Source organism: Pongo pygmaeus, chromosome 4 (genome assembly GCF_028885625.2).
Source record: "Pongo pygmaeus isolate AG05252 chromosome 4, NHGRI_mPonPyg2-v2.0_pri, whole genome shotgun sequence".
Taxonomy (NCBI): domain Eukaryota; kingdom Metazoa; phylum Chordata; class Mammalia; order Primates; family Hominidae; genus Pongo; species Pongo pygmaeus.
In genome coordinates, this window is record NC_072377.2 from 185049170 (window position 1) to 185063574 (window position 14405).

At 50.2% G+C, this 14405-nt stretch overlaps 1 protein-coding gene across 2 annotated transcripts in view; it reads right to left on the minus strand.

Annotated features, from left to right (window-relative positions):
* GFPT2 (glutamine-fructose-6-phosphate transaminase 2) overlaps nt 1–14405 on the minus strand; it is a 54270-nt gene that overhangs the window by 25145 nt on the left and 14720 nt on the right. Inside the window, exons 2-8 of one of the 2 annotated variants that reach the window (XM_054488248.2) lie at nt 14206–14313; nt 12188–12286; nt 11542–11667; nt 7074–7132; nt 6277–6411; nt 3838–3899; nt 335–414 (exon numbers count right to left, since the gene is read on the minus strand). In XM_054488248.2, the coding sequence (XP_054344223.1) occupies nt 335–414; nt 3838–3899; nt 6277–6411; nt 7074–7132; nt 11542–11667; nt 12188–12286; nt 14206–14313 (669 nt within the window). The remainder of the gene's footprint in view (nt 1–334; nt 415–3837; nt 3900–6276; nt 6412–7073; nt 7133–11541; nt 11668–12187; nt 12287–14205; nt 14314–14405) is intronic. The other variant, XM_054488249.2, reaches the window with a different exon arrangement.

The window sequence follows — 14405 nt, forward strand, 5'->3', positions numbered from 1 at the left end:
TTAATGGCTACAGTGTGAGAGGAATGCAAACAAAAACAAACCAAAGAAGCACTCACATCAAAGCCCAGTTGCCGTTATACAACGGCACTTTTGTGTATGTTTGACAATATACAAAATCATGATAAATTCATGTCCGTAATGAAAAGCTTAAAAAAAATGGAGCCAAGTCTCAGTTGCACAAAAACCTTTTAGACCTGGAGCTGTGCGCCTGTTGGGTCTGGCTCAGAGTGGGGCTTCCTTGCCTCAGAGGGCAGCTGACCGTGCCAGAGCAGCTGCCGAGTCCTGCGACACCAGGCAGCAGCTGTGCTATTCCAGTACTTCTTGAGAAACTTACATGTCCTGTATAAGATGGGGATCTGTTCTGTGGAGAGCTTGTATTTGCTCCGGACTCCGATGAGCAGGGGGCTGCCTCTCCTGTAGGGAGAAGGAGGCATCCCATTACCCATCGCCTTTGACGCCCAGGGCTGGGTGTCTGCCCAGCATCTGTGGTGGGATCCCCAAATCTAGCCCTTTCCCAGGGGTGGAGGATCCTGTTTAGGTCCCACAGGACGGACGCCTGGAGCACAGGATGGAAAGGCCAGCTCCTGAGTCCCAGGTCCCTGACTTGGCATCACCCACTTGCCCAGTAAGCCTGGTAACCTGTCCCACTCCCACCCTCCTAGGCCGGGCCTCCTCCAGTCCAGTCGAGTCCCCACATGTGACCAACCCACACGGTTAGATGGCGGAGGCTGAGCGTTCGGCAGCGGAGGAGGTGCTGGTGGGGCACGGGGGCACTCTGGGTCTCCACCCAGCCTCGACAGCAGCGCATCCCTATAACAATAGGACTCTGCACCCACCATCTGCCCAAAGACCCCCTGTTGTTCCTTCCCTTCCTCTATCCCAGTTCTCTGGCATTAGTGGGCACTAGTCTGACTGACTTTTGTATATTCTCTACTTTGTAGGTGACATAAGGCGATTTCTTGGGTGGTTTTTTGTCTCTGCCTAAGTGACACCCCGTGGATGTAAGTTTAGAACCTTCACCCTGTACCAGGTAGACTTCATCATAAAGGGGACATTGCCTGTCACAGGCAAAATCTCGGGGAGTCTGCAGCTGGCCAAGGTGAGGGGCCCTCACTCAGGCCTCCTGTCCCAGCGTCACTGTCTCAGCCACTGGAGCCCGGCTCTCTGAGCACCGCGGCAGGGGATCTTTAGGAAAGAGCTTTAGGATATTTCCTTCTGATTCACAACTTCTAGTGGTGAACGTGATTAAGATCTCATGATTTGGCTGGGCGCACAGTGGCTCACGCCTGTAATCCCAGCACTTTGGGGGGCTGAAGCGGGTGGATCACGAGATCAGGAGTTCGACACCAGCCTGGCCAACATGGTGGAACCCTGTCTCTACTAAAAATACAAAAATTAGCTGGGCATGGTGGCGGGTGCCTGTAATCCCAGCTACTTGGGAGGCTGAGACAAGAGAATCACTTGAACCCAGGAGGCGGAGGTTGCAGTGAGCTGAGATCACGCTGCTGCACTCCAGCCTGGGCGACAAAGCGAGACTCCATCTCTAAATAAATAAATAATAAATAAATAAATAAATAAATAAATAAAAAAGATCCCATGATTTAAATGACATCCTGCTTCCAAAATCTAATCCTTTGCTCATTCTTATAAATTACAGCATGCAAATAAAATTTACCATAGGTGTGCACAGAAATAAGCGGCTCACTCTGGTAACACATGCGCTCTAAACCTGCAGTTCTTAGAAACTAGGCAGGTAAAACTGCAGTAGTTACTAAAGGATGTGTGCCTTTTCCCCTCTACACATTAATTTATTAATAAGAAGAAAACACAGATGAACACTGTAATAAGACAATTTAAGAGAGCTGTTTCAAACACATGAATTGGAATACAGTCCGGTAACATTTTACCTTAGGTGATTTCTTGCTAACTTAGATCAATGAACTAACGAAGTGCTTGCTCATCAGCTTGAATCCAGTCCACCTATATCCATAATCTGTTAGCCTGACTCAATGCAGTTCCTAAATTTTTCTTCAACAATAACAGGCCTTGTTTTCCAGTCACGTTGGCCTGTTTGGACCCCACTTATGGCTTCTCAAAGAGGGGGACAAAGTCTGGGGCTTTGAGGAAGGTGCTATGAACACCTTGAATATTTTAATCATTTATTGTCTAAAGCAAATCTGAGACATAGTTCTGGGGCCAGTGGGGAACTAGCATAAATAGTTTATAATAATGGCAGTGAGAAAGTAGGTGGTTATCTAATTTTCTTGGCAAATGACTCCCCCAAATGTTATTGCTGTAGGTTGAGCTCTGTGGTTTCTCTAGACCTTGAGACGTATAATTCTCCCAAGACAACCCGAAGATTGTCCTGCAGGTTATAGAGCCCTCAGTTATAGGCAATTTAGAAAAATAAAGCTTTATTGCTTCTTCACGCTGCCTTCTTCTGAGTTCATTTAAAATAGTAAATCATGATAAAATTGGATTTTAAAAAGGGCTTCTAAATTTGATAGGAACCAACTGATATTTTATAATTCTATGAATTGAAGGAATTAAATTCCAAATGGCAAATTAGTTCCAGCCTTAGAAAAGGTTAAAAAAATGATGATAAATTCCTGTTGTTTCCTGCTGAGATACTATGCCAGTCTGGAAGAGACAGCCTCACCCTCTCCGGCCATCTCCCAGGCCACAGGTTCATTCTAGATGGCTCCCCTGGGGCTTCAGATGAAGCCTGCAGCCCGCAGGGCACTGAGGCCATTTAGAGCCGGCCTCTGTCCACCTCTCCACTCCCCACAGCTTTTGAGGCCCCGGAGCAGTGTCCACACCACCTTGCTCAGCACTGTCTCCCATGCCCGGCATGCAGCAGGTGTCAGTAAACACACACTGGGCCCAGAATGCCTCCGTCCCACCAATGTCCTTGTACCATGCCTCCCACCTTGCCAACGGGGATCCTGGGAGGTCCCACTCCCTCGGGGCCCCTTGCCTTTGCTCATGCTGGTTCCTCTTCCCACTGCCTGCCTGCCCCAGACAGCCCCCTACCTGGGGCTACCTGCCACTGCCCCCCTGCCAGGTAGGATGACATCCTGTGCTAGGGCCGGGCATAGGTCACCACTATCCTCTGCCCTTCTCTGCCCTCCTACACAACTGTTCAGCCCTTCAAGGCAGGGACCAGGTCAGCTGTCACTAAGTCCCCAGGGCCCAGCACACAGTGTGCACAGCAAATATTAGTTGCATGGTTGGATGGATGATCAATCCATGTGAATATAAACAGGATGGCACTTAATCTGCTTCTGTAAATCCATGCAGCACTGGGGGCCCACTGTAACAGAGGGACACATGGGGGCAACCAGGCTCTCTGAGCCGATTCCTGGGATGCTCCTTTGTGAAGGTGAAGCTTGAGCTCCGGGCCTTCAAGGCCTCTTCTGTACTGGATCCAAATCAATATTCACCTTGCTCCCTAGTTGCATGTTCATAATTTTGCATGCTTTTTCTTAAAGGGGGGCCCCATATTGTACAGGCTTCAAGCCCCACAAAACCTGGATCCGCCATGTCCGTACAATTTTGTTTATAACTGGAATTTGTTGCCCACCTCTAAAAATCTGTGGAGATTTCAAATACAAATCCAACTTTCTGGTTTCTTTTTTTTTTTTTTTAATTCAGAAGTGTAGCACCACCAGCCATGGAGATGGTGGGGCGCGGTCCCTGGGGCTGAGTCGCAGTTGTCCTTTAGACACCACAAGCACCTTCCAGCGTGCCACAGGCCCTACCTCTCCCTTCTCCCTCCAGCTAAGTGATTTTATTTTCCTTCTTTCTTACAGGAAATGCCAGTGTGTTTTGCCTCACCGTGTGGCAACAGCTTCTCCTGGGTAGTGGATGCTCTTGAAAACCAGCGCGAATGCACCTTCCTGAAAACACACAAACAGAGACAGTGAAGGCCAACGCGTTCCAGCAGCCGCTGCTGCAGCCTGGCCACAGCCCAGATGCGTTTCCCTGGGCCCTCTTGATGCGGGAGGTCCTGGGGTCCCTCGGGGAGCTGAGTGCAGGACAGCGCATCCGGGGTGACATCACGAGGGAAAGCAAAACAGACGGTGCCACGGGAACTACCACAAACCAGAACGTGTGAATTCCACGGTGAGCAATGTGCGGCATGCTTGCCCAGGCCCACAGGGAGCCCGGCAGGGGTGCCAGCTGGGTGGATGGGGCAGTCAGAGTCACAGGAAATGATAGCTGGGACCAGGCTGCCCTGCCCTGCTCAGGGACAGCACCTACTCAGCAAGCCCCTGTGAACTGCACTTTAGGTCAACACACGGTAGGGCCTGAGTTCAAATCCTGGCTCCACCCCCTCACTGGGCTATCCCTTTAGCCGTCTTGGTGCCTCATTCTCCTCATCTGTGGAGGAAGTGAGAACAGCGCCACCTGGTGTGGCTTCTGTGACGATGATAAGCTAATGCACTGAGCCTGGCATACGGAGACCCAAGAGAAGCACAGGTTGTTATGACCGTTACTGCTATTATCCTTTCCATGGATATGACTGTCACTTGCCCTCCGGGCCTCAGCTGGTTGGTTTGTGCAAAGCCAGAACTAGAATCCAGTTCTCCTAACACAAGAGGCCAGATGGTTTTTTGACTTAAATTCTTGTTGTAAATTTCTCCCCTACGTCCTGACCATCCTGTACTAACTTACCGCAACCCTAGCAGAGCTCAGTTATATATAAGCAGCTGCAAATCTGAATTTCCACATGAAATCCTCCAAGTGTGGAAGCCATGGGCAGCCCCAGGCCCTGTGTGGTCAGCGCGTCGGATCTAGGTTGCCAACTCAGCTACAGGGCCAGAGGAACCTGAGTCAGCGTCCCCAGGCCTCAGCGGGGCTTTCAAACTGCTCCAAACCAGGGGGCTTCAGGCACACCCTGGTGCTTTTGTCAACAATAAGATAGGACTGAATGGAAAAACACTGCACATTCTCTGCCAAAAAGAGCCCGGTACCGTCCCAGGTAGGAAAAGTCTTAAGTTTAAAAGTGTCATTATGAGAGAGGTATTTCTGAGATTTCAAAATAAAAATGGAAAAGAAGAAACAGCATGCTGTAATACCTAATTGGCTCACTGTACATTATCCAGCACATTAAATGTGGGATAGGCTGTTATTTATAAACACATCCTCTAAATGACGGACCTCCAAAAACGGGAGTTAGAGGACAAAAAGGGCTTCAACAGTAGACTTACTTTTTAAATCAGGCTCTGAAAACACCTGCTCAAGAATGATGTATTCTAAACTACAGGGTGGTGCCTGCCAGATGTTCTGGACTCTGGGCCAGTGTCCAGGCTGCCACAGCCCTGGGGGAGCTAGTGGGTGGCACTGCTGTCTGAGAGGATGGGCTCTGAGAGGGCTGGACCCCTCTCGTCCTCCCTCACCCCACATGGGCCTGTGTCTGCTCCACCTCCTCCTCAGTGTAGGGGCCACCCCTTGGACAATACTCCCAGTGTGTGCTCCCTTCTCAGGGACTTCTGCTCCCTGGGCCCTGTCCTCTGGGATGTCCCCAATCTCTCTCCCTCTCTCCCTCTCTCTCTCTTTGGGGCCATTCCGTTCCACATTCAGACATGCTCTGATATCGCCTATCACAAAAACAGGCCGGGCATGGTGACTCACGCTTGTAAATCCCAGCATTTTGGGAGGCCAAGGCAGGTGGATCACTTGAAGTCAGGAGTTCGAGACCAGCCTGGTCAACATAGTGAAACCCCGTCTCTACTAAAAATACAAAAATTAGCCAGGTGTGGTGGTGCGTGCCTGTAGTCTCAGCTACTCGGGAGGCTGAGGCAGGAAAACTGCCTGAACCCAGGAGGTGGAGGTTGCAGTGAGCCAAGATCACACCACTGCACTCCAGCCTGGGCAACAGAGTGAGACTCTGTCTCAAAAAAGAAAAACCTAGAAACACATCCTCGCTTGGTACCACAACTCTCTCTGCAGACCACCACCAAGTTCACGTGTGCATCGTAAAAAGCCCTGGACTCTAATGCCAGTCACAGTTTCAGAAGTGTCACGATGAAGCAGGGCACTTTCTATTTGATGTTGACTACCCAAACCACAGAACGTCTTCCAGTTCTACAAGAGTGTAACATCTTAAGGCCAGGCACTGCAGATGAGCTGTCTTTTATCCTCAGGACTCTGTGCAGTTTGTCTAATAAGAGCTTACAAGAAATGAAGGATTCCTTGGCACTTGCTGCTTGAAAAAAATGTTTTTAATGAAAGAATGAAGGAATGAGTTAGACAGATGGGTTTGTAACTCACCAACTGCTGAATGACTCTCTCGACCAATGTTGAAAACGTAATGTCCTCAGTTTCTCTGTTGTCGAACACATATTTAATCAGCTTGGCGATGGTCTCTGTATCTGTTTCTGACTCAAACTCGTAGCCTTTACTTTCCTGGAATATGCAGTCAGCACAGTGTGAGAGATTGGTCATTGCACAATGCCTGCCTGGCCAACTCCCTCTCCTCCCTGGTGATCTGCCCTTGGAGTGATTTAAGTCAAGAACAAGGAAAACTGGGAAGGGACGAAAAATGTTTGCCAGCATCACACAGCCAAATACCTCTGAGTCACTCCGGGAGGCCCTGAGATCATCCCACCTCAGAAGCTCGCCCTTGCCACTAATCTGGACATTGCAAAATAACAGCAGTCAAAATGATAAAATATGTTGAGTCAAATCCACCCACATCCCAACTAACACCACAAAACCTTTCAAACTTTAGACATTCACTGTCTGACTTTCCGTCCCAACTCCACCGGTATACGCGTTGCTGTGTTATATAATGCAGACAGTTTAATAAAACGAAGTTCCTGTTATTTTGATTCTGGGAATCTGCAGTGGCCCTTGAGATAAACACTAATGCCCTGTTATCTCCTCAAATGAGATCTGCAGGGCCTGGCTCAGCCAAGGCAGAGGTTTCTTCTCAACACAGTGACATGGCTGAGTGTGGGTCTCACTCAGTTCCCACACTGGTTTCCGCAAGGAAATGAGCTGGCTGGAAAGTTTCTGGGGAGACCAATCCCACCGGACTGAGACATCACCTAGGGGAAGCATCTTACCAGAAATTTCCTCAGATCTTTGTAATTTGTGATGATCCCATTGTGGATGACAACAAATTCTGAAAGAAAAGTTAAGAGAGAAATGCTACTGAGAAGGAAGTTCATGTCAGATGTGAACAGAGATGATTTCAAGGCTTGAGAGCTCTCTGCAAACTCCAGGCCTCAAGACTTCTGTTAAGCACACTTTGTTTACAGTGATTAGCACAGATGTTTACGGCGGCTACTACAATGGAACCGGGGATTAGCACCAAGGATGTCTAGGGCAGTGGCTACTACAATGGGATCTGGAGGAAATACACATCCCTCTTTCAGTGACCGGCAGCCACCAGCCTGACCGTGCAGAGAGCTCTCCCCTGTGGGCTACTAGAGTATCAAACAGGCTTTGGGGTTGATGTCCCACGGGGATGATGAGCCCTTCGTTCCAGAAATGAGTCCAGGCACTCTCAACTGCCTTTAGGCACAAAGAGGTCACAAAGAACAGTCCAGCCCCGTGCTGTGTTTGACCCACATTGTGTTGTAAAAATATTTGAGTTTTTAAAATTCTGAGTGTTCACTTTAAAATCCTGGTTTCCTTGGGGGAAAAATCCCAGAAGTTCTGGCATCCCCAGGCTCAGCCACATTCCTGCACAGCAGGATCTGCCAGCTGCAGCTTCTCCCACCTCCCCCAGGCCTGCCGCACACCCAGCTCACGCGGGCGGCTTCCTGCACAGGTAGCACCCGCTGATCCTGGCGGAGGGTGGGGGGTGGGGGGGATGGGGGATGCGGTGAGGGATGTCTGCCTCCACCCCACTGCATTTTCTCCATAAATAGCGGGTGTATGAGTGCCTTGAGGGAAAGGTCCAAGGCCAGCCTGAGAATTTTTCTGGGCAAGTAGCCCTGTTTCCCTCTCCTCCTAGAGGACAGAAAGATTCCCTATTACCCTTGAGGTTCAATAATTCCACCAGGAGGTGTCTAGATGTTGGATATGCTTCATAAATATTGACTATTTTTTTCAAAGCATCACTGTGAAGTCTTATTTGTTTTTATTATTATTATTATTATTTTTTTGAGACGGAATCTCACTCTGTCACCCAGGCTGGAGTGCAGTGGCGCGACCTTGGCTCACCACGACCGCCAACTCCCGGGTTCAAGCGATTCTCCTGCCTCAGCCTCCCAAGTAGCTGGAATTACAGGTGCTTGCCATCATGCCTGGCTAATTTTTGTATTTTTTTAGTAGAGATGGGGTTTCCACATGTTGGCCAGGCTGGTCTCGAACTCCTGACCTCAGGTGATCCACCCACCTCGGCCTCCCAAAGTGCTAGAATTATAGGCTTGAGCCACTGTGCCTGGTCTATTGACTATTTTTTATTTCTTTGGATCTCCAACTCAAGTTTTCCTTCAGTTCAGGAAAGATTTCTCCCACAGCATCTTTTGAAACCTTTTCCATTATTCTTTTTCTTTATTCTCATCATGATTTCCTCTATTTAAAAAAATCGTACTGTTTGTTTTTGTGAGGTCACACCCAAAAATGGGAGGGCTTAAATAAGAAAAGCCCAGTTTCAACAGATGTGCTGACCACAGCTCAGCTCTATTTTTTATTTATTTATTTATTTATTTATTTATTTATTTTTTACTGCTCTGTGCTCCGATCACTTCTTGTGCACACCAGTTACCCATATGTTGGATCCATATTAACTGTCTCCACATCTATCCCCTTCTCCATTTTTTTTATATCTATGGTGATATTGTTTCTTTTTCTTTCTTTCTTTTTTTTTTTTTTTTGAGACGGAGTCTTGCTCTGTCTCCCAGGCTGGAGTGCAGTGGCGCCATCTCAGCTCACTGTAAGCTCCGCCTCCTGGGTTCACGCCATTCTCCTGCCTCAGCCTCCCAAGTAGCTGGGATTATAGGCACCCGCCACCACACCCAGCTAATTTTTTGTATTTTTAGTAGAGACGGGGTTTCACCGTGTTAGCCAGGATGGTCTCAATCTCCTGACTTTGTGATCTGCCCGCCTCGGCCTCCCAAAGTGCTGGGATTACAGGCGTGAGCCACCACGCCTGGCCAGTGATATTGTTTCTTTACATTATTCTCTTAATTCTGTTATACTTTCTTTCATCTCAGTCTATGATCCTATCATTAATTTGTTTCCTGGAATCCATGTTGTCTCTGCAGAATCTTTGTGTAATTTCCTTGTGCAGTGTAGTTGCTGAGCCTTCAGACATCCTTAAAAGCACCCTCTTCAGCTATGACTGCTAAGTTGTTAAAGAAATTTTATAAATCTTTGCTTATTGCCCTGTTGTTTTCTTTTCAATTACTCATCCTGAGTCAGGGTTGGAGTGTCCAAGTTTGGGTGTGGGTGGGCCTCCTGGGAGCCTCCTGCTTTGGGGACACAATGAGAATCATCGTCTGCACTGAAGAGGGGGATTTTCCAATGAGGTTCATTTTGTCACTGGGAAGGGCAGGAGGCTGTGGCTGAAGTGGCAACATCTCAGGGCACACGGTCTGGGCACAGTGTTTTCTCGGCCAGCACGACTGCCCCAGGGACCAGCTTCTGCACTTGACCTGGGCTCTGGCCAGATGTACGTTCTAGGTCCTCAGCACCATGGGGTCTGCTGTCCTCCTCCTGGACATAGGGTGTGTGCCTCAGTCACGAAATGCCCTATGGTTCAGGGCATGAGCCAGACCCAAGGAACAGGCCCTCGCAAAAACCTCACTCCCTCAAGACCCTGACCACGTGGATGCATGAGTAGCCCTGGCTCCTGTGCTACTACCAAGCTGCTCTGCTGAGCAGGGTGGATGGGGCTCTCTTTCCGTTCTCTGGGGGACGGCTTCCCTTCCAAATTGGGCGGGGTGAGCTGGTGACACCCTGCAGAGTGCTCTGGGGAGAAGCGGCACCACTGCACTTTCTGTGGGTGGTGGGGGTGCCTGCCCATCCCACCCAGTTACACTGCCTCGGAGAACGACTGATCAGCAGTGGGTGGGGGACACCAAGCAGGCTGGTGCTGCTCTCCTGCAGCCTGACTTCCACAAGGATTAACTGCAGTGGGACTTGTCAAGTGTCAAGGCTTAGTGCCTGCTAATAAGCTCCCAGTAACTGCTCTGATATATTTGGTCCTATCTAACATTAGGCTTGACACAAACTTACACTATGCCAGAGGATGTCTTGGGTTGGGGGGTCCAGTTGACCTCAGAAATCACTCTCTTTGCTGTACACCCTCCCCTGGCATGTCCAGGTTGGGGGCTTCAGGGGCTTGTGACTGGACCAGGCCTCACCTAGAGTGGGGGACCCCCTGGAAGGCCCAGGTTATGTCTTAGACTCCTGCCTGCCCTTGGAGGCCTGGGAGGGACAGGGATTAGATCCTCTCTTCCGCTCCATGCTTACTGCATCCCACTGCAGGGGACCCGGCACCCTGGGGCTGACCACAGACCCCTGAGAGCTGCCACCGGGAGCTGCAGACCTACCAGTCTTTCCCCCGTGAGAGGGGGCAAGGGTGTCATTTAAAAGAATCACGCGTGGAGAACTGTCCTGGCGACCCATGCACGTGACACACACCTGTGAGCCTGAGGGGGTGACGGGGCGAACAGGAGAGCCTGAAACCCACCAAGGACAGCAGGTGCAGCGACCTGGCCTGAGGGGGTGATGGGGCGAACAGGAGAGCCTGAAACCCACCAAGGACAGCAGGTGCAGCAACCTGGCCTGAGGGGGTGACAGGGCGAACAGGAGAGCCTGAAACCCACCAAGGACAGCAGGTGCAGCGACCTTGGCCCTCTGCCAATCCGTGGAGCTCCAACGCGCTGTCAGCTCAGTGTTTCCAGATCCTCCAGTTTTTCAAGTGATGCCAGAAGTCTGGACTTTTATGCACAGTGATTCTCAATTTTTAAGAACATGAAGCAAGCTGAGTTGAGGGCTTCCCACCTGGGAAGGGCCCTTGGGCTTCGGGCTGCAGCCCCTACTTCTCCAAACCCTAAGCCCCTGGCTGCTGAGGGCTCCTGCTGGGGCCCACAGTGTGTCTGGTGGCACCAATCAAGACCAGTACAGCCCCTGCCCTCACCTGGACCATTCTGCGGGGAAAAGATAGGTTTAGCTGCATAAGAACAGAACCCATCCTTGCTTGAAGGGCACAGCCTTCTGCAGCATTTCCGTCACTTGGGGAGGAACAGTGGCCAGGCCCCTCAGTCCCTCATGCGGCCTCATCCCACTCATGGGCTGGGTTCCAAGGAGCCAGCAGCTCTCCTGGTTAAGTGCCATCGTTTTCCTGTGGACTCCTGGGAGGCCAGCACCACCCTAGGACCAGGCTGCCTGCCTCCTGACTGAGGCCCAGGCCACTGGGCCGAGCTCTGGGAGAGGGGACGCCCGCATTCTCTTGGGAAGACGAAGCAGGCTGAGAAGTCAGTCAGAGGTGGGCGTGGAACTGGCTTTAGCGGGCACTGGCCCTGACACAACTCAGGGTGAGGTGGGACCATGGGGACAGGGAAGCATGCCACGCACCGTTGCCTTTGTCCGAGCGCTGGGGGTGGCTGTTGACAGCACTGGGGACCCCGTGGGTGGCCCAGCGCGTGTGGGCAATGCCAAAGTGTGTCTCAAATTCCACTTTTAAGTCCATGCTGTCTTGTTCTAAATGAAAGGAAAGTCAGTTTGCCGCACTGGAACAACAAGCCTTGACCCAGGACTGTGAGTGCCACCTGGTGTCGTTACCCAAGTCACATCACCCACACCGACGGCACCTCCCCACCAGCTCCCACCCTGGGAGTCCACGCGGGCCCACAAACCACCCGTACTGAGGGTTATTTACTACTTGTCTGTAGCTTAGCTCACTTCTTCACAGAAATAAACTTGCTTTAAAAAGAATATATCCCTACCGTAAACAGAAAAGCAGTATCATTTGCCGGAATAATTAAAGTAACTACTGTATATAACTCTTAACACTTAAAAAAATTATCCACGTGCCGCCACCACCTAAAATAAACCATCCCATACCCTGCGAAGCCCGGTTTTACAGCATGGGCTTAACCCTCCTTCTGTTTATCTGAGCTGGGACAAATGAGAATCTCCAGTCTCCAGCGCTGCTGGAATACAGTCCTAGAAAGCGGCTGGCGCTGCACTAGCTCCTCCCACTCAGAGGTCCTCCACTTACTGTAAAGTTCTTCATCGAGAGCCTTGACTTTCCCCCTTTTCTTGACCAGCTGAATGTGTCTTTCTTTGACTTCATGATTATTCCCATCGATCGCCAAACCTGTGATGTAGACATTATTTGTTATATTGGAACTAAAGCTTTTTCTCACACACTTGGCACAGGTGCTCCGCAGGGTCAGGGCTGCATGCCCTGGGCTGTCCATTTACGGTAGGTTGGAGAGCTGTATAGTTTTCAGGAAATCTGCTTTGAAAGAGGCTATGACTGCGGCCAGGCTTAACAGCAAGTGAGGAAGCCCCTGCCTCCTCCTGGGCCGCAGCTGCCCCCAGCCCCGCTCCTGCCTAGGGTGAGCCCCTCGGGATGCTTCCCCACTGCAGGCGCTCCCAGGCCCTCAGCTGATGGCGATGGGCCCAGGCAGGGCATTTATCTCAAGGGCTCCTTGCATTGTGATATTTCGTTGGTATCTCCACTGCGTTAGTGTTCCTCCCATCGTCTATTGGACGTGCCTCCTATTAAGAGTTGACAGGGATCTAAAATCATCGGGCTCCCCCTTTCTCCTCAGGCTGCATAATTAAACAGGGTGAACAGACAAAATATCCACCTCTGTAGTGAATGGAGGCCTGAACTCTGAGACAGCCACCCAGTGGAGCATCGTGTAGCCACTTAGAAAGCTACTTAGAAAGAGTTTAGGATCAGCCCAGGGTAGTGACTCACGCCCGTAATCCCAGCACTTTGGGAGGCCAAGGTGGGCAGATCACAAGGTCAAGAGATTGAGACCATCCTGGCCAACATGGTGAAACCCCGTCTCTACTAAAAATACAGAAAATTAGCTGGGCGTGGTGGCAGGCACCTGTAGTCCCAGCTACTCGGGAGGCTGAGGCAGGAGAATGGCCTGAACCTGGGAGGCGGAGCTTGCAGTGAGCCGAGATCGCACCACTGCACTCCAGCCTGGGTGAGAGCGAGACTCTGTCTCAAAAACAAAAACAAAAAAGAATGAATGAGTTTAGGATCCTAGAAATGCTAAGTGAAAAGAGAAGAATATAAAATTACAAAATTGCATAATTGTAATTAGGTAAAAACAAAAAATATCAACGTACAACACCTCCACCACAGACCGCCCCAACAGACAACAGCGACTGGAGAAGGGTCCTAAAGACTGATGGGGGGTCCTTTTTTAATGAAGCCACCTCACTGAGGCAGGGCTGACAAACACAACGCTGCGCATACTTAATGTCTACAACTCGATGAGCTTGGAGGCTCGTGTGCCCCCATGAAACCATCACTGCTGTCTATGCCATCAACCTATCACCTCTGAGAGTCTCCTCCTACCCTCTTTATGTATTGTTCTGTGTGTGATAAGAGGACTTAGCATAAGCTCTACCCTCTTGGCTGGGCTCGCTGGCTCACACCTACAATCTTAGTGCTTTGGGAGGCGGAGGGCAGAGGCAGGAGGATCGCTTGAGACTACGCCGGGCAGCACAGTGAGACCTCATCTCTACCAAAAATAAAAAATTAGCCGGGTGTGGTGGTGTGCGCCTGTAGTCCCAGCTGCTGAGGAGGCTGAGGGTCGCCTGAGCCCAGGAGTTTGAGGCTGCAGTGAGCCAATTTCTTGGAACTGCACTCTAGCCTGAGTGACAAAAATGAAAATAAAAATACAAAAATCTACCCTTTTGGCAAATTTTTATGTGCAAAATACAGTGTTGCTCAAGTCAGTCACCGCGCGGCAGAGCAGCTGTCCAGGACTTACTCATGCTGCATGACTGCAGCTTTGTACCCTCTCTGCTTCCTGATTGGGGGACTTCTGATGAAGGGGGTTTTCTGGGGTTTTTTACCCTTGTTTCTTCTATTTTTCTATAGTTTTCAAATTTCTTTAACGGACAAGTGTTATTTTTATATTGAAAAGAGATGTTAAAAAGTAGCAGAAAAATGCCCTGGTTGTAAACCCCCCTGCAGAAGAGATGGGTGAGACCAGAGCAGCGGAGACCCGTCCCCAGCCATGAGGCAGGCGGCAGCACACCCACCTGCCGAGTCGTAGCCTCTGTACTCCAGCCGCTGCAGGCCCTTGATGAGAGTTTCGAAGATCTCCTTCCTCGTCCGGGGGACTCTGTAGTTCATGTAGGCAAAGATTCCTGTTCAAAGAGAAAAAAAAATGGTGCATTCATGAAATACTCAGCTCATGTTTGGAAGAAAACGCTTCTGGGGATGCACCAAGCTGGCATCA